We start from the raw sequence: 18,693 nt of genomic DNA on the forward strand, positions 1-18,693 counted from the left end.
TGACTGTAAGTGCACATGAGGGCTGCTTGTCAACCTTGAACTAGAATTCACTATCTTTAATCATTAAGAATAAATCTGCTTCTCATTTTTCCTCTCTTGTTGTTTCATTTTTTTTTGGCCATCGTCAGAATTTAGAAGTACATCTGCTCATTCTCCTGGGGGATGAGAGCAGAAAGTGGGGGATAAAATCTTCTCTTTTGCTACTCTGCTAGTAATAGTGAAGGAAAAAAATTAAAGAGAGGGGGCTAAAACAAAAAGCCAGAGTAACAATGTGTCATTTATTCGTGTCATCTGGCTCCTCTAAGTATTACTTTTGTTTATCCCTATGACAGCATGTAACAGATTTTCAATCGACAAATTTAAGAGAGAAAATAGAGCTTTTCATTAGATAGTTCTTATCATACGACTCACATATTTTAGGTATTTAACTGCTTCTGGTTTTTAAATCTCAAATATGTTCATTTCATGCGAACATAGTGTCCTATAGTCATTATGCTCTCCTTGTCATCCCCATGCATACTTCTTATGTAATGCTCATTTTATCATGCTGGCATCTCGTAATATGTGGTTTTCAGAAAGGATACTAGTAACATTTAATAAATATATTAAAAAGATCTGACAGAAAACTAAAATCATCTAGTTTGATTTCAGAATTAGCTACAACCAGTAGATATTTGACCAGGAAATGGAATTATCACAAGACAGTAATGTCCTCCTGCTATATTTTACAACTCAACTTCATGTGTTAAGGAGACCGTAGCAGATTACAATTAATTCAGTGAGGGTTGTCATTTTAAATGCCATCCTAGATAAAACAGTAAAGCTTATTTAACAGTTCAGATAAAGACCTTGTCCCCTGAGTTCTTTAAATAAATACAGTTTTCCTGAGGCACACTGATTTGTTAAGAAATAATGTCTTATAGGGAATAGGACAACAGACGTGATAGTGCTTAATGGTTAGTTGTTTAACATAGCAAATAATTTCTTTTCCTGATGTCTCTGACAGGGCCGCATCAGTTGTACTGGACGGCTAATGGTACAGGCTGTCAACCAAAGAGGTCGCAGTCCCCGCTCTCCCTCAGGCCATCCTCATGTCAGAAGGTATTTCAGATACTCCTTCCCATAGGTGTTACTATTACTTTATTTATTACTATGAATTCAACACTCTTAGAATCATAGCATAGTTGGAAGACAGAATGTGAATATAGTCTTAAAGTCTGTACAGTGTATGGCTCCTTGATTGTTATGCTCCTCTGCAACTCAGAAAGGGGAAGGGAACAGACATTTGCTAACGTGTATAAGCCCGTTCAGACATACCATCACTAGCTGTTAACTAAGGGCCCAATTTATATATGAGGAAATCAAGACTCAGCACCTTTAAAAGGTAGGCACATTAACATGGAAATGCTAGTAAATGGTACACAAGTAAATGTTCAAAACCCAACTGCTCTAATCAACAGCTATGGGATTGACCATTATAAGCTACTGCCACTAGACTTCTTAAAATCAGCTAGTTTGCTAATGTTTATTTTTCAGTCACTTAGTTCAAAAGTTTATTTTAGACCATAATCTCGTAGGTAAGATTTGTCATATTTTAAATGTTCAACAAATAGCTGCTAAATAGAGTGTGCTTTCCGTTCCTAGTAGCCCCGAGTTTATGCAAGGATGCTGACACAATAACGGAAGGCAGGGACAGGGAGAGCATATTACTTCTTAGTAACATGTCTGCACTTAAAAAGGAAAATGCTAAGTCACCCAGCCTGTCATCTTGGGTTCCTATTTAGACGTTTTAGAGACAGAGCATGCTCAAATAGTCCTGACTATAAACTACAGGCCACAGGTGCAAACACCTTTGGTGGAGAGAATGCATGCTAACATAGGCTCATGCAAGGTAAGCAGGAAAAACTGAGAAGCAGCAAACCAATGGTGTGTGTACACCTCCTGACATTACTGGATCCACATAGCCCTTGTTCAACATTCGGAAGACAGTTCTGGCACCCAAGCAGCTGCAGATTTAATTCTAACTGATTTGTGGCACTATCTGTTCACAGGATCCTAGGCCTGTATCTATGGCTGCTAACATATTTAATGGCATATCCATTCTCCTACATTATTTTCTTCTGCTTTTCTTGAGGTCTTAATACATTTAAGCTTTCCCATGTGTCAGTGTCTCCTGGAAAAGCATTCTGCTCATAAATTAGATCTGTACTTGGAGAAGAGTAAACCATAACAAAAAGCTGATAATTATTAGCCTATTATACTAATCTTTCATTTGTTCCACCCTTACTTTTCCTAGTTAAATGTTTTTAAACTTACCTTCTAGTGATTACTAACAGATTTTGTGTTCAACATCTTGTTCTTTTCTTAAGTCTTCCTTGCAATTACTTTAAATTGTATTGCCCTTGCAGGTACCTCTGGCAACATATTGAAAAGCAAGAGAAATGCACAAAATCTTGGAGATTTGAACCATTTTATTTTAAAGCAAAAAAAATATTGTCTTTAGGCACATGGATAACTGATGCAAAAGAAAACCTACCTAAACATTCGTTTTCCTGGTTAATATGAAGAGGAATTTTGATTTGAAAGATCTTAAATTTTCACAAAATAATAAGAACTTTTAATTTCCCATATATTTAAAATCACAGTGAAAGTTATAGTAATTTCTGTTGAAAAAGATTTGGAAATAAATGAGCAGTGAGCAACAGCTGCTGCTGTTTCTCATAAGCTTTAAAAATATTTATTTAGGAAAAACTAGGTTAATGTAGAATACCCCATTTTTTCCTTTTACACCTTTTATGATTTATACTAGCTTTAAGGAATAGGACAGCAGAATTGTTTAAGATCTGCAATTAGCAGACTGTTAAATTTATAATAAACTTTGAAATGAAACAAGATTTTGCTTTTCTGACTTTGTCATGTGTAAATCTTGAAGGTAGGAAGCAGGTAAGGGAATTCTATTATTACCCCATGTATTATTAAAAAACAGATGACTAAGATCCTGGAAATAACTACTATCTTTCTTTCTATCTATTATCTATCTTGTTCTAAGGCCTCGTTCTAGATCAAGGGACAGTGGAGATGAAAATGAACCAATTCAGGAGCGCTTCTTCAGACCTCACTTCTTGCAGGCTCCTGGCGATCTGACTGTTCAAGAAGGAAAACTCTGCAGGATGGATTGCAAAGTAAGAGTTTCTTATTGCCTGCAAATCTGTTGGCTCCCTTTTCTCCTCACTGCCATTTCTCTTTAGTTCCTTTTGGGGAAATTATGTAAAGTATACATCTTTAAAATGTTTTCCAGCTTAAGAGAAAAAAAGGTAAAATATACTGGGTGTTTATATACTGTTTTAAATCATTCTTTTCCTTTACTTAAAAATTTTATTAAATATGTTCTTTATTTAGAACTCTAGATATTGTAGTCTAGAAGTCACTGGGCAGTTTTATCCCTTTAAGTTTTCCATTGTATTGAAGTAATAATGTACTGAATCTGTCATATGTCCTAATCATTAATTAGTTGATCTTCATTCTTGATTCATTCAGATTTTGTACCATATATCTACTTTGATTTTTATTCCTCCTATTTTATCTTTCTCAGAGAAGTTAGGGTGGCATCCTTCTTTCATGCATTTTACAGCAGGGTTTCTTATCCAGGGTCCGTGCATAAGCCAGTTTTATTAGGTGGATGAACTGAAATTGCACATGAAATTGTGTGTGTGATACAGCTTTCATCAATTTCTCAAAGGAGCTCAAGGCCAAAAATTTTTAAGAACCACTGTTCTGAAATTTTTTGGATAGTTTTGGGGGTTTTTGCCCCATTATTTATTGATCTTAAATTTAAAATTTAGCTCTTAAATATGGATAAGGTTTTTAAGAATTATTTGGGCTCCCTCTGCTGGTTCTCTCTGGGCTTGCAGAACACAAATAAGGTGCTTAGAGGATTTGGGCTTTATTTTTTCAAAAAGGAAATCTAGGCTTGTAGAAATGTATAAAAACAAATGTATTCTTAACAAAAGTATTTTATTTTCCTGCATAATTCTTTTTACAGTATGAACACACAAACTGAGTTTCAGTGTGTGTATATTTATATTATGTGTGTTTATTTTTGGTCTATAACTAACAATTCATACAGACCACCTGCAAAATGAGATTTGAGTTAACGGGAAATTTTATTTTAGACAGATTATTAGATGATACTAAGGGATTATTATTAATTTATGTGTAAAAAGAATGTTCTATTTGTAAGAAAAACCTATATTTTTTAGCATGATATGAGCTACAGAGGAGTAGAATTACATAAGTCTGGGATCTGCCTTAAAGTATAAGTTATAGAAGATAGTGAATCTAGATGATAGATACATAGAAATTCACCATACTATTAGCTTTACTTTTAATCATATTTAAGAAAGAAATCATGGTATTTTATTTCAGTGCACAATGACATAACTGTCCTTGAAATGCCTGTCTTTAAAAAAGAATATTGGAAACAAAATGTTATCTCTGCTCTTGATTTCATTATTATGATCTGACCTGGATAAATAAAATGTTGTGGAAAATCTTGTCATCTGTTCACAGATGGAGTGTGACCCAATTCAGGGGAACAAAATTATTAGTGTATTTAAGCTTTAAGAGGGAAAAGAATCATGAAAATAAGCCAATCACTAAAGCAACAGCTAGGTTTTTCCCCAGAAAGCACTCCCGTTTTTAACCCTTTAGGTACATTCCTAGACACTGACTACCCTTGACTTGGTACTGAGTCATAAGGGAAAATAAGTAATCCCACTCCTCTAGTAACAAGTATGCTCCTCTCCCGCCTCCCTTTTCCATGTCAACCAAAAGCATGGATCAGTTCAAATTAAGACCTGCTTACAATGACCTTAAATTCCTGAGATCAGGCTTTCTTTACTTACACAACAGGGAGGTCTGGGGTTAGAAGAGGGGTAGAAGAACCGGGCGTTTTCCCTGTGCCTTAATGTGAATAACTCTGTCCATTGGCTAGGTACACGCAGCAGGAATGGAATTTGTGAGTTCTCTTAGCTGATTTTGGCAGAGCTGGTTCTTCAAAAGAATTGTTTTACAAGCTGAATGACATCTTTTTATATGTAATTTCCCACTGGTAAATTTGGGGTGGGGGTAAAAAGACCTTCCTTAATGGTGCTTTTCTCCCCATTCAAAATCAAAGGCAAAACTGTAAAGAGCTGACAGATGGCAGCCATCCCTACCCTTCACAGCACAATGTGTTATTAGCAATTAAATGCACTTTTATCTGATCTCTGGTCAACACAACTGTCATGGTCTCAAGATTTTATGATGCTTCCATTGTGATGCTAATTTGTTGAGACGGCTTTCTGGGTAATTTTATGTTGCTTTTGTTACTTAGTTTCAAGGATTATAAAATAATAATAGCCCTATGTGCTGATGGGTGCATTAACTAATGTCTCCGTAGCTATGGCAGCTCCTCAGTGGGACGCTTTATAGTGTACAAATGCCAGCTGAGTATTTGTCATTGTTATTACGGTTGGATGTCTTTTTTCCAGAGAGCTCAGAGCCCTGTGCTGACATCATCATAGTAATCTTAATAACCTTGGGTGAAGTAAAACAAGGACAGAAATTTTTTAATCCTCATTTCACTTTTCTCTATGTTGCTCTATAAGAAATGTTTAGAAGTGACCTGTGAGTGCTTAGGAAGCCATTGAAAGGTTTTAAGGAGGAGAAGTAACATGAGTTGATACTAAAAACCATCTCTTGTACTCTCAAAGGAGGACTTTACGCTGGTTTGTTAGCTATTAGTGATTTCATTCTGTTTTAATATTAGAGAAATTTATATGAATTTCCTTTCTGGTGTAGGTCAGTGGGTTACCAACCCCAGATCTCAGCTGGCAGCTAGATGGGAAGCCAATCCGCCCAGACAGTGCTCACAAGATGCTCGTGCGTGAGAATGGGGTGCATTCTCTCATCATAGAGCCAGTCACATCACGAGATGCCGGCATCTACACGTGTATAGCCACCAATCGAGCAGGACAGAACTCATTCAGCCTGGAGCTTGTGGTTGCTGGTAGGCTGGCTTGTCTCTGAATCCTTTCTCTCTCCCAGAATGCTCAACAGATTCAGAAATGTAAACTAATCCTGCATTATTAACCAATTTGGAAAATAAATCCAGCTGTTGAAAAAATAGATTGTATCATGAAAATAGCCAAATAGCACATGTTATAAGGCTTAGCAAATGAGAAGCATTGACTTTTCTTCAGTGTAGCCATTCTTATTTATCCTTCCTTTCTCCCAGTAGCCTGGCCAAGAAAGAAATGGAGTTTTAGCAGCTTTTTGGGTCATTCTGCATCTCGTGTCTGTGGGCCCCCAGTGTCACTAGGCAAAGAACAACAGCAACATGGGCTCCAAGAACCAAACTTGGTGTCTAAGCATTTTTTTATGCATAGAGTTCCACATATATACCTAGTTTTTAAAGTAATATAATGTGCATTGATTTCAGAGTTCAAAAATGTAAACAACATTATCATCTACCTCCAGTGTCACAGTCCAATTAAATTCAGATTTGCTTTTTTTAATAAAGATTGGCACCTGAGCTAACAACTCTTGCCAATCTTTTTTTTTTTTTCCTGCTTTTTCTCCCCAAATCCCCCCAGTACATAGTTGTACATTTTAGTTGTGGGTCGTTCTAGTTGTGGCGTATAGGACGCTGCCTTAGCGTGGCCTGACCAGCAGTGCCATGTCCGCGCCCAGGATCCGAACCAGAGAAACCCTGGGCCACCAAAGCGCAGCGCGCGAACTTAACCACTTGGCCACAGGGCCGGCCCCAGATTTGCTTTTTAACCGATTATACTGTAAAAGTATTGTTATATGAAGTCTTACCCTTAGATAAGGAGAATATATTTATGGAAAGGTTTATACCATCCTTAGGAGTTGAGCGTAAGTATTCTATCTTCTTTTTAAAAAAAAAATAGCAAAACATAATGTTTACTTCTCAGCCCTCTATTTGCAAAGTGCTTCATATACATTATCCCAATTGGTCCTCACAACAGCCCTGTGAGGGAATCCGAGGAAATTTTCCTCCTCATTTTATAGATGTGGAAATTAGACTTAGAGAGATCAAGTTACCCTCCCAGGGTCCCATTTACTAAGCTGAATGCCTGACTCAGATGGTCTGTCGACTCCTAGTGCTCTCCCAAACACGGTGAGCCTCTGAGCTCTGTCAAGAAATAGAGGAGCAATGAGAATAAAGCCCAGGAGGTCCTGGCTAAAATCCTGGCTAACCATTCTAATGAAAGTACCAAGACGTTTTCACACAAAAACATGGTCAGTATATGGATTTTGGTGCTATGTCTTAGCCATGCTTTTAAATTTTGTGTAAGCTATTCAGTATTACTACTTACTAGGGTCAATTTCATTCATTCCTCTGACTAGCCTCTCTTTAGACTAAAACTGTTCAGTTTTCTCCTGTTAAGTGTGTCTTTTGATCAGACCTGTCCTTCAGGCCTGAGCCTTGAGGGTCTAAGAGACGTAGACATCTTGGTATGCCTCAGCACTTCCATGAGAAGATGGCAGTGCACAGTAATTGGAAGCAAAGTCTTCGGCATCAGATCTCAGTTCCAATCCCAGCTCTCATTTACCGCCTGCGTCCTCTGGCAAATATAGAACACTCCGCAACTCAATTTCCCCATCTGTAAAATGGAGACCATAATGCCTCATGGTTTTTATAAGGATTAAATCGTGTGAAGCTCTGTATCACCAGTATCCTGTATAGCAATGCTCCAAAATTGTAGATGTTATTCTTACTGGCAAGTGGTTATGACATTAAGGCTCGTTTTATACATTTTATGCTCTTTTCAAAACTGGGACCCAGAAAGAATACTAAGTGAAGTCTGTTCCCATTTGCCCCAAAATAGACTAGGTCAGGTAAGGTAACTATGTAAAGATCAATAAAAATACAACCCTCTACATAATCCAAGGTCTTAAAGAGTCTTAAGTATTTGAACATTTCAGGTAGAATTTTTATCCCCTTCACTCGGCTCTCCCCTGGCTTCTTTGCTTTGATATATTTGTCACTAAGATGAGGGGGTGGTGGAGAAGGACACGCATCCTCAGATTCACCGTTGGTAGCTCAGAAGAAAATAACTAAACCTTATTCTTTCTCTGAAATTGTTGCCACCACACACCCAAGAAAACAGTTCCCACTGGATGGTAACATTTAGAGTATTATTAACAGTCAGTTCTGATTTTTTCAGACTATGTAAATACAGTTCTTTTTTTATGGCTTCCTTCCTTCAAGGTGATAATAAAGTTGTCTTTTTTATAGCTTCCTTCAAAGAATACAAATTAAAATTTATAATTTATAGGATATACATTCCTAGTTTATAGGTAACTATTTAAGCCTGCCAAATTTAGGTAAAGATGCCCCCCCCCCATAAGTCTTATGGTATGTCTCACTTAAGCCAGGGCTTGCAAATCTTCAGAATCTCCCTAGTAAACATTTCAGATACCAGGGAGGGAATCTAAGTGGATCAGACTCCTAGAAATGCTTGTCTGTCTCAGCGGCACTAGGTGGCAGTGGTTGGTAAAGGCCGTGAGTTCACGGTAACATAATTAGTACTGAAGCCATCCCAGATGCTAGCAATGACTTAGGAGTCTCATGCAGCCTGTCAGACAGGCATTGTGTGGGGCAGATGGCCAGTGAACTGTGTGGGCCTGTCAGACTTGAATTAATGGAGGAAATAAATGAGTGGAATGAAGCATAGGAACCCTTCTTGGTAAAAGAATAATTTGGAGAGAGGACTTAGCATCTTACCACCTGAAGTGAAAAATGGTATCATAAAATAAAAGGTCTATTTACACAATATTGCTAAAAGCTTCTGAATTCTTTGTAGTCCTCCTTTTGTATATCGCTGATAGATAATTCATCTCATGTTTTCTTAGCTAAAGAAGCACACAAACCCCCCGTGTTTATCGAGAAGCTGCAAAACACAGGAGTTGCTGATGGGTACCCAGTGCGCCTGGAATGCCGTGTTTCAGGAGTGCCACCACCTCAGATATTTTGGAAGAAAGAAAATGAATCACTCACTCACAGCACTGACCGAGTGAGGTGAGAATACCCAATGACTTAACCTAATCCACGACTGCTCAGTCTTAATGATACATAAAAAGATACACTTTATATAGTGTGTAAATCTGTGTAAGAGTCATGCTATTGATGATATCAAAGACAAAAATCACTCTTTACCATAATGTATGATTAAGCTTTAGAGAGAAGCTATAATAGTATGTGATGAAACACATTCTAACTTAATCTAATGGTGATGTTTGTTTAAGTGTTTATATCTAAAAGATGAATTCATTTGCTTCGATGGTGATAGAGAAACTTCAGTGGTTTTTGTAAAGGCAGATCTTCAACTGGAAATTAAGTGCACAGATTTATTCAACCTCTTGACGTCTCTTCTTCTCTCCCATTAACTTTAATGGGGCTAGCAGCCTCTCCAGAATAAGTATGACCCTATTATCCGCCACTTGCCCAATTCCGTTTCTATTGATCTAATTAAAAATGATGCTTCGTGTCCAAAGCCACTTTTTAAAAATTTAGAACCCTAATGACTTTATCCTTTCCTCCAGCATGCACCAGGATAATTACGGCTACATCTGCCTGCTCATTCAGGGAGCCACAAAAGAAGACGCTGGGTGGTACACGGTGTCAGCCAAGAATGAAGCGGGGATTGTGTCCTGTACTGCCAGGCTCGACGTTTACAGTGAGTGCCACTTCATCTCATCTTGTTGCATTTATTCATTAAATTGTGAAAAAGTAGACATTTGGACTGCAAGTCATGTTACTTTTATATAATCTTATAAACAACCATAGTGTTTTATTTGCCAAAAACTTCATATTGCTCTTTCTCTTTCTATTTATAGTTTCTCAACATTAATAGTGATCTACACCAGGAGAACAAATACCCAAGTATCATTCAGGAACTTTGCATTATTAGAAAAATATGCATGTTGATTTCTCTGACGTTGGCTAGTCAGCTGTGGTTTACTTACTGAAGCATCCTTAGGAGTTAACAGTAGGCAAAGGCATAACCACATGTTTTTTTCACATTTTCCGTTACTGTGTTCTGCAAATGACTGCCTTTTAACATCTCTTCCTATGTTATAATCCTATCACAGTGTCTTAATGCACTCTGAATGTGTGTATCATTGATCCGGGAATGCATACTTTTGTGGCTTAGTGCTTTTCTCATTAATATATTTTAAGCAGCTCAGCACTAGGTTTGTGAGTGTTTGTGTATGTATATTTGTGTACCTGAATTCTAAATTTAAAGAAAATCATTTGTACTGAATTGAAAAACTAGTACAATAGTATTATGTCATCTATTGACATAAAGAAAACCACCAGAAAAAATTAAGAACAGACTTCAAATTTTACCTCTTCTTGAATAAGAAATAACTTTGTGGGGTTCTTCAGGGAATGAGTGACCTCAGCCTTCCCTAGTGCCCAGTTCCTTTCAATCGATTAGTGTGAAAACATCCATCCAGAATACCTTACTACTATAATTACTGTGACATTTATACATTTTGAGCTTTGAAGTTTTTTTTTTTTTTTAAAGATTTTATTTTTTCCTTTTTCTCCCCAAAGCCCCCCGGTACATAGTTGTGTATTCTTCGTTGTGGGTTCTTCTAGTTGTGGCATGTGGGACGCTGCCTCAGCGTGGTCTGATGAGCAGTGCCATGTCTGCGCCCAGGATTCGAACTAACGAAACACTGGGCCGCCTGCAGCGGAGCGCGTGAACTTAACCACTCAGCCACGGGGCCAGCCCCTTGAAGATTTTTTTTTTAAAAGAGGGGGGAGGTGCAAATTAGGGGAGGTGACTATTTCAGAGGATTCCCTGTGCTGCAGTAAGTATTTACTTTAAAATAGAGATCAACTACACTTGATCTTTATCATCTAGCTATTGTAGTCCTACTACCCTGTATAGACACTAAATCTGCAACATATGAGTGAAATACAAAACTACCCTTAAATTTTAGAATTTCTACCATGGATGTGTTCAGAAGGAACATGTACCTGGTATAGATCAAAAGACATTCTGTATTTATTTGAAACATCTAAGAGCTTTCCACTTATATCTTGGTTTAAAAAAAAAAATCTTAATTGTTTTTTTTTTTTTCCTTGTAGCCCAGTGGCATCAGCAGCCACAGAGCACCAAGCCAAAAAAAGTACGGCCCTCAGCCAGTCGCTATGCAGCACTTTCGGACCAGGGACTAGACATCAAAGCAGCGTTCCAACCTGAAGCCAGTCCATCTCACCTAACACTGAATACCGGCCTGGTAGAAAGTGAGGACCTGTAAGCCAACATTCTTGTCAAAGCTGAAACACTGAAACAGCCATTGCCTTGACCAACATATTCCTTTGTCACATTATGTAAAAGGCAAAAAACATACCTTCTATTTCTATAAGAAATAAAAAGACACCAAAATAATATTTTTCTTACTTGATATACCAAACTTAACTTAGAGTTTAAGTAGGCGATGCTAATAGAAATGTACACATTGCACAGAAAATTCACGTTCATCATCCAATTTAAAACTTTTGGAATTGCTGTGATTAAAGTGGTCTGAAATGCCAAAATGCTAAAGGAAATCAGTTGTTCAAAGGTAACCACAATTTGTACTATCCCTAGTGCCTTTAAACACTAGCTATAGGTGCTACATAGCATGACCGTGTGGGGTGCTGAACAAGATGCAATTGTACCACAAATAATTCTAAAATGATCTCAAGTGGCAGTGTCTTCAGACAGCTACAGTGAACCAAGTGCAATATGTGAGGATGAAAAAGGAAGAGGAAATGACAAAGAAATCCAAGTAAATGCCTTGTCTTTGCAAATTGTTTTACATTAAATCATAAGGAAGGAATTACTTGACTTAAATTTTATTAGTATCAAGAGTTTTCTAACAAGGTTAATACCTTAGTTCTTAACCTTTTTTTCTTTATGTGTAGTATTTTCTTTTCATGCTACCTTGGTAGGAAACTTACAAACCATGTTAAAAGGCTAATTTAAATATAAGTAATATAAAGTATTCTGAATAACGCAGAACTATATTAACAAACAAACAGTCCATTCCACAGAAGGCATCCAGACCACCCACATGACCAAGGCATAGTATTTGGAGGAAACGGGTTTGGAAGCAGGGAGGAGAATGAAGGAAAATGCTGCCAGCGCACTCAGTGAATTCACTTAGAGAAAAGCAGAAGGGGCAGGAGACATGGTAAAGGCCAGGCTTTTCTTTGGTTTTCTTCAAAATTAGTCTAAAATGTGGGTGAAAAAAACACTGTCATTCACAAGTTAGGGAATCTAGGGTCGGCTGGAAGTTTGCTATGGAAATTTCAGTGTGTTGAAGTTTGTGTGGTAGCTGAAGAGTTTAGATGTGTCGAGTAAGTTGAAAATGGACTGAGACTGCAAGACTGGCATAAGCGAGAAACTGCCTGTAGGATCTAGTGTGCTTGAGGGAAATGGAGACTTAGGGGAGACGAAAACAGGTTTGTGCCAAAATGTATTTATTTCAATGGCACCGAGCTACGGTGAATGGAAAATATTCATTCACTTCCCTGCTGCCACGACACCTGGCCTTCAGAAGGTGCTGGGTTCCGAGTGTTTGTAAAGGCATCTCAGCAAGGACTGAGCTGTGAAGGCCTATGATTCCGCATCAGCTAGATTGAGTTGATTCTGACCAGACTTGATGGTTTTAAGTCGGAACCAATAAACATTAAAAAGGAGAAAAAACAATTTGGCCTAATATTATAAAACATGAGGCTTTAATGGTACTTTGCTATGAAAAGAAAACACTGTATTCCTTATGCAAAACACATATATCTTTCATTATTTATAATAAAAATGTTGAACTCTCTTAGCTCAGTTACTCAATTCAATATGTAGTATTTTTTAAAATAATTTTATATCTGTGTACCACCCCATATATTTCATATTACTGCTTCACATGTCCAGCTTTCTATTCTTTTTAAGAACACCAACCAACCAAGTTTTAAATGATTAATAGACTTGAGCACTGGGTGGCAGATGTTCTATGCAGAGTGGTACAGTTTTCTTTGACCACACTTATACGCATTGCTAATACAGAATTTAAGATACCATAAAAGTCTCTCTTGGGCCTATCTATATTGTAGAAGTATGACTTATGTCATATCTTACTTGCCAAATTTTTCTGAATGTGACTTTTTGCTAATTTGCTGGGTTTGGGATTAAGTAGCATTATTTTGCCACCTTTTATGTTGTATTTATAAAAAGACAAAGTGCTATCATACTACTTTGGATTGTTGTGCTGGTGTAATGTGGATTTAACATCAATAAATATTTAACAAATAACAGTTGCAATTTTGTGAAGCAAAAATTCAGTTTTAGTTTTCTATTGCTACTAGAATAATAAATTAGTACAAACTTAGAGGCTTAAAACAACTCTCATTTATTAGCTCACAGTTCTGTAGGTCAGAAGTTCAGACACGATATGGCTGGGTTCTCTGCTCAGACTTACAAGGCTCAAATGACTGTGTCCACTGGACCACATTCTCATTTGGAGCTTGAGAGCCAGCAGCCACTCTCAACTCCTGCAGGCCACCTGCGTTCTTATCACGTGGTCCCCTCCATCTTCAAAACTAGCAGTGAGAATCTCCCTCACGACAAATCCCCCTCATAGCTTGACTCTCTTGTTAAAGAAGGGCCCAGCCCCCTTCAAGAGATCACCTGTTTAAGCCAGGCTCTTAAAATCACCTGATTTGAGAACTAATTACAACTGCAGAATCCCTTCAAAGCAGTACCTAGATTTGTGTTTGATTGGATAACTGAGAGAAGGTGTGTGTACACCAGAAGATGGGGCTATTAGGAGCCATCTTAAAATTTTGCCTCCCATATCAGTTTATTGTATATATGCATGTAAATAATACTAGTTCTTGTGATGCCCCATGGGAAAAGTATTCTGTGACCACATACTATAGCCCTTCTCTTAGAAATTAAATTTACAAGGTTCTGGGTCAAGATGGCGACACAGGAGGATCCTGAACACATCTCCTCCCCACAGACACACCAAATCTCGAATTACGTACACAACATTTCCCTCTGAATGAAAAAAACCCAAAAACTCCTATGCATCGGGCAAATGAGAAAAAACCCACATCAAAGCGGATAGGAGAGGCTGAGACACAATCTTGCCAAAAACCCACCCCCAGCATGGTGACCCACAATCGGGAAGGAACTCAACAACCATGAGCTTCTCTAAAGAGGAAAGGATTTGAACCCCACATCAGGCACCCCAACATTTAAGACTTGCATCTAAGAGATGAGCCCCCAAAACATCTAGCTTTGAAGCCAATGAGGCTTGCATGCACAAGACCCACAAGGCGATAGCAACCTGAGAGACAGTTCTTAAAAAAGCTCTCATGGCCTCCCCGACCCCAGGGCCCAGCACAGAAGTAGCCAACTGCAAAGGGCCGGTCTTTCTGTGAAAGAGGCCTATTGGCCTACCTTAAAGCTTCAGCCTGAGGGCTAGGCACCTAATTTAACCCACATCTAGAGACCTACTGAAATACTCTCCAAAGATAGGAGCCGGCAGGCACCATCTTTGTGCTCTCCCTCTGCGTCACTCCAGGTCACAGGTATCTCCCAGAAAGAAGCTTGTGCACATGTCTGGCACCGTGGTTTTTGTAGCTGCCATACAGCAGACACCCTTTGATCTGCCTCTGGTGGGCAGGGGGACTTACACTAGCAGGGCCCATAGGACTGTGAGGGACAGTTCTTAACTGGCTACAGCCCCAGGGCACAGCAGAGAGGCAGCAGACTGACACACAGTCCTTTTGTAAAAGAGAACAATTAGCTTGTCTTCATAGCTGCCACCTGCGGGGCAGGCTTCTGATTAAACACACATCCAGGGGCCCACTGAAATCCTCTCCAGAGACCTCGGAGGGTGAACACTATCTTCACACTCTCCCTCTGCCTCGCTCCAGGTTGCCAGAATCCCCCAAAAAGGAGCTTGTGCACACATCTAATGCCCTGGTTTTATCAGCTGTCTACCAGGGGACGCCTTTGATAGCCTGGCTCTGGCAGTTAGGGGGGCTTACATTTGCAGGTCCTATAGGACTGTAGTGGAGAGACAGTTCTTAACCAGCTATGCTCCCAGGCACAGCATAGATAGTAGACTGAAACGTAACCCCAGTCTTTCTGTGAAAAAGGGCAATTAGCTTGTCTTCATGGTTATGGCCTAGAAGGCAAGCTTCTAATTAAACACACATCAAGGGGCCAACTACAATCCTCTCCAGAGGCAGAGGAGGCCAAAAGACACCATCTTCACATTCTAAATTTGCCCTGCCCCAGGTCACATGTGTCTCCAGGAAAGAAGCTTGTGTACAAATCTGGCATCCCAGCTCTTGTGGCTGCCACCCAGAAGGCACATCCCTTGACAGTTTGGCCCTGGTGGCCAGCAGGGCTTGTGTTCACACGTTCAACGGATGGTAGCAAAAACTCTCAACTGACTGTAAACCCAGGGCTCAGTGCAGAGGCAGCAGACATAAGCCCCCTTCTCCAAGTCTTCCCCTGAAAGAGGTATATTTGAATACTTTAAAAGCTGCTGTATGAGAGTCTGGCTTCCAATCAGCCTGAATCTAGGAGCTGACTAAGGTCCTCCCCTTTGGGACACTGACAGGTCTTGGTACACCCTCATCTACTGGAAACCACTAAGAATAAGGTAGGCTGCTTGGATAATCACAAAGATTTGAGAGACAACCAAGAGTTAGGGCAGGATTAGTAACAAGAAAACATATGAAAAGATAAATCTCACCGGTAAAGGTAAATATACAGTAAAGGTGGTAGACTAATCACTTATAAAGCTAGAATGAAGGTTAAAATGCAAAAGGAGTAAAAATTATAAGTACTAGGTCTGGCCTGGTGGTGTAGTGGTTAAGTTTACGTGCTCTGCTTCAGCAGCCTGGGGTTTGCAGGTTCAGATCCCAGGCACAGACATAGCACCACTTGTCAAGCCATGCTGTGGTGGCATCCCACATAAAGTAGAGGAGGACTGGCACAGATGTTAGCTCAGCAGCAATCTTCCTCAAGCAAAAAGAGGAAGATTGACAAAAGATATTAGCTCAGGGCCAGTCTTCCTCTCACACACACACATACACACACACACACACACACAAAACAATGTATAACTACAATAATTATTTAAAGGGATACACAAGATAAAAAGACAAATTGTGACATCAAAAATATAAAAGGGATGGGGGAGAGTAAAAATGTAGAGCTTTGATGCATTCAAACTTAAGCTGTTATCAACTTAAAATAGACTTATAAACACAAGTTGTTTTATGTAAGCCTCATAGTAACCACAAAGCAGAAACCTACAGGAGATACACAAAATAATTTTTTTAAAAAAAGGAATATAAGCATACTACTAGAGAAAATCACCAAACCACAAAGGAAGAGAGCAAGAAAAGAAGCAACAGAAATTTACAAAACAGCCAAAACAATTAACAAAATGACAATAAGTACCTACCTATCAACAATTACTTTAAAGGTAAGCGGATTAAATTCTCCTATCAAAAGACATAGAGTACCTTAATGGATAAAAAACCAAGACCATCTAATGCTGCCTACAAGAGACTTACCTCAGATTAAGGACACACACAGACTGAAAGAGAAGGGATGTAAAAAGATATTCCATGCAAATGGAAACCAAAAGAAAGCTGGAGTAGCTATACTTGTATCAAACAAAATAGACTTTAAGACAAAGACTATAAAAGACAAAAAAGGTTATTATATAATGATAAAGGAGTATACCCAACAGGAGGATATAACATTTGTAAATATCTATGCCCCCAACACAGGAGCACCTAAATATATAAAACAAATATTAACAGACCTAAAGGGACAAGTACACAGCAATACAATAATAGTAGGGGACATTAATACCACACTTTCATCAATGGATATCATCCCAACAGAATATCAGTAAGATCAACAAGGAAACAATGGCTTTAAATGACACATTAGACCAGATGGCCCTGACTTTCCATCCAAAAGGAACAGAATACCCATTTTTCTCAAGCACACATAGAACAGTCTCCAGGATAGATCATGTGTTAGGCTACAAAACAAGTTTTAATAAATTTAAAAAGACTGAAAACAGATCAAGAACCTTTTCCAACCATAATGGTATAAAACTAGAAATCAATTACAAGAAGAAAACGAAAATTCACAAATATGTGGAGATTAAACATAATGCTACTGAACAATCAACGGATCAAAGAAGAAATCAATATCTTCCAATGAATGAAAATGTGAAGACAACATATCAAAACTTACAGCATGCAGAAAAAGCAGTTCTAAGAGGGAGGTTCATAGCAATAAATGACTACCTCAAGAAACAAGAAAAATCTCAAATAAAGAACCTAACTTTACACCTCAAGGAACTGGAAAAGAACACACATAGCCCAAAGTTAGTAGAAGTAAGGAAATAACAAAGATCAGAGTAGGAATAAATAAAATAGAGACTAAAGAGACAACAGAAAAGATCAATGAAACTAAGAGCTGCTTTTCTTAAAAGATAAACAAAATAGGGGCCGGCCCGGTGGCGCAGCGGTTAAGTTCACACGTTCTGCTTCTCGGCGGCCCAGGGTTCGCCGGTTCGGATCCTGGATGCGGACATGGCACCGCTTGGCATGCCATGCTGTGGGAGGCATCCCACATATAAAGTAGAGGAAGATGGGCACGATGTTAGCTCAGGGCCAGGCTTCCTCAGCAAAAAGAGGAGGATTTGCAGTAGTTAGCTGAGGGCTAATCTTCCTCAAAAAAAAAAAAAAAGATAAACAAAATAGACAAACCTTTAGCTAGACTTACCAAGAAAAAAAGAGGAGGACTGAAATAACTAAAATCAGAAATGAAAGATGAGACAATAGAACTGATACCACAGAAATACAAAGGATCATAAGAAACTATCATGAGCAATTATATGCCAACAAATTAGACAATCTATAAGAAATAGATAAATTCCTAGAAACATACAATCTACCAAGACTGAATAATGAAAAAATAGAAAATCTGAACAGACCGATTACTAGTAAGGAGATTGAACCAGTAATCAATCTCCCAATAAACCAAATTCCAGGACCAGATGGCTTCACTAGTGAATTCTACCAAACATTTAAAGAAGAATTAACACCAATCCTTCTCAAATTCTTCCAAAAAAGAGAAGAGGAGCAAATACTTCCAAACTCATTTTTTCAAGGCCAGCATTACCCTGATATGAAAATCAGACAAGGACACCACAAGAAAATTATAGGCCAATATCCTTGATAAACATAGATACAAAAATCCTCAACAAAATATTAGCGAACTGAATTCAACAATACACTAAAAGGATCATACACCATGATCAAGTGGGATTTACCCCAGGATACAAGGATGGTTCAACATCTGCAAATCAATGTGATACACCACGTTAATGAAATGAAGGGAAAAAATCATATGATCATCTCAACAGAAGCAGAAAAAGCATTTGACAACATTCAACATCCATGATAAAAAAAAAGAAACCTCTCTACAAAGTGGGTTAGAGGGAATGAAACCTCTCTACAAAGTGGGTTAGAGGGAATGGACCTTAGCAAAATAAAGCCCACAGCTAACAGGATACTCA

The 18,693-nt window shown here is 38.5% G+C and overlaps 2 protein-coding genes across 19 annotated transcripts in view; one reads left to right on the plus strand and one right to left on the minus strand.

The window, feature by feature from the left end:
- PALLD (palladin, cytoskeletal associated protein) overlaps window positions 1-13,376 on the plus strand; it is a 383,115-nt gene extending 369,739 nt beyond the window's left edge. For 10 of the 12 annotated variants that reach the window (XM_070505037.1, XM_044766969.2, XM_070505040.1 and 7 more), the window contains 6 exons: window positions 1,007-1,101; window positions 3,050-3,182; window positions 5,842-6,049; window positions 8,923-9,088; window positions 9,613-9,746; window positions 11,171-13,376. In XM_070505037.1, coding sequence (XP_070361138.1) covers window positions 1,007-1,101; window positions 3,050-3,182; window positions 5,842-6,049; window positions 8,923-9,088; window positions 9,613-9,746; window positions 11,171-11,343 — 909 coding nt within the window. In that variant the 3' untranslated portion in view covers window positions 11,344-13,376. Of the gene's footprint in view, window positions 1-1,006; window positions 1,102-3,049; window positions 3,183-5,841; window positions 6,050-8,922; window positions 9,089-9,612; window positions 9,747-9,906; window positions 9,953-11,170 lie in introns of all 12 variants that reach the window. The other 2 variants (XM_070505038.1, XM_070505039.1) reach the window with 1 other exon arrangement.
- Window positions 1-18,693, minus strand: part of CBR4 (carbonyl reductase 4) — an 83,108-nt gene that overhangs the window by 22,471 nt on the left and 41,944 nt on the right. Inside the window, exon 5 of one of the 7 annotated variants that reach the window (XM_070505051.1) lies at window positions 6,049-7,670. The exons of the other annotated variants lie outside the window; for them this stretch is intronic. Within the exon in view, the coding sequence (XP_070361152.1) occupies window positions 7,612-7,670 (59 nt within the window). The 3' untranslated portion in view covers window positions 6,049-7,611. Of the gene's footprint in view, window positions 1-6,048; window positions 7,671-18,693 lie in introns of those variants that run through there. 7 annotated transcript variants of the gene reach the window in all.

This window comes from Equus asinus, chromosome 3 (genome assembly GCF_041296235.1).
Source record: "Equus asinus isolate D_3611 breed Donkey chromosome 3, EquAss-T2T_v2, whole genome shotgun sequence".
Classification (NCBI taxonomy): domain Eukaryota; kingdom Metazoa; phylum Chordata; class Mammalia; order Perissodactyla; family Equidae; genus Equus; species Equus asinus.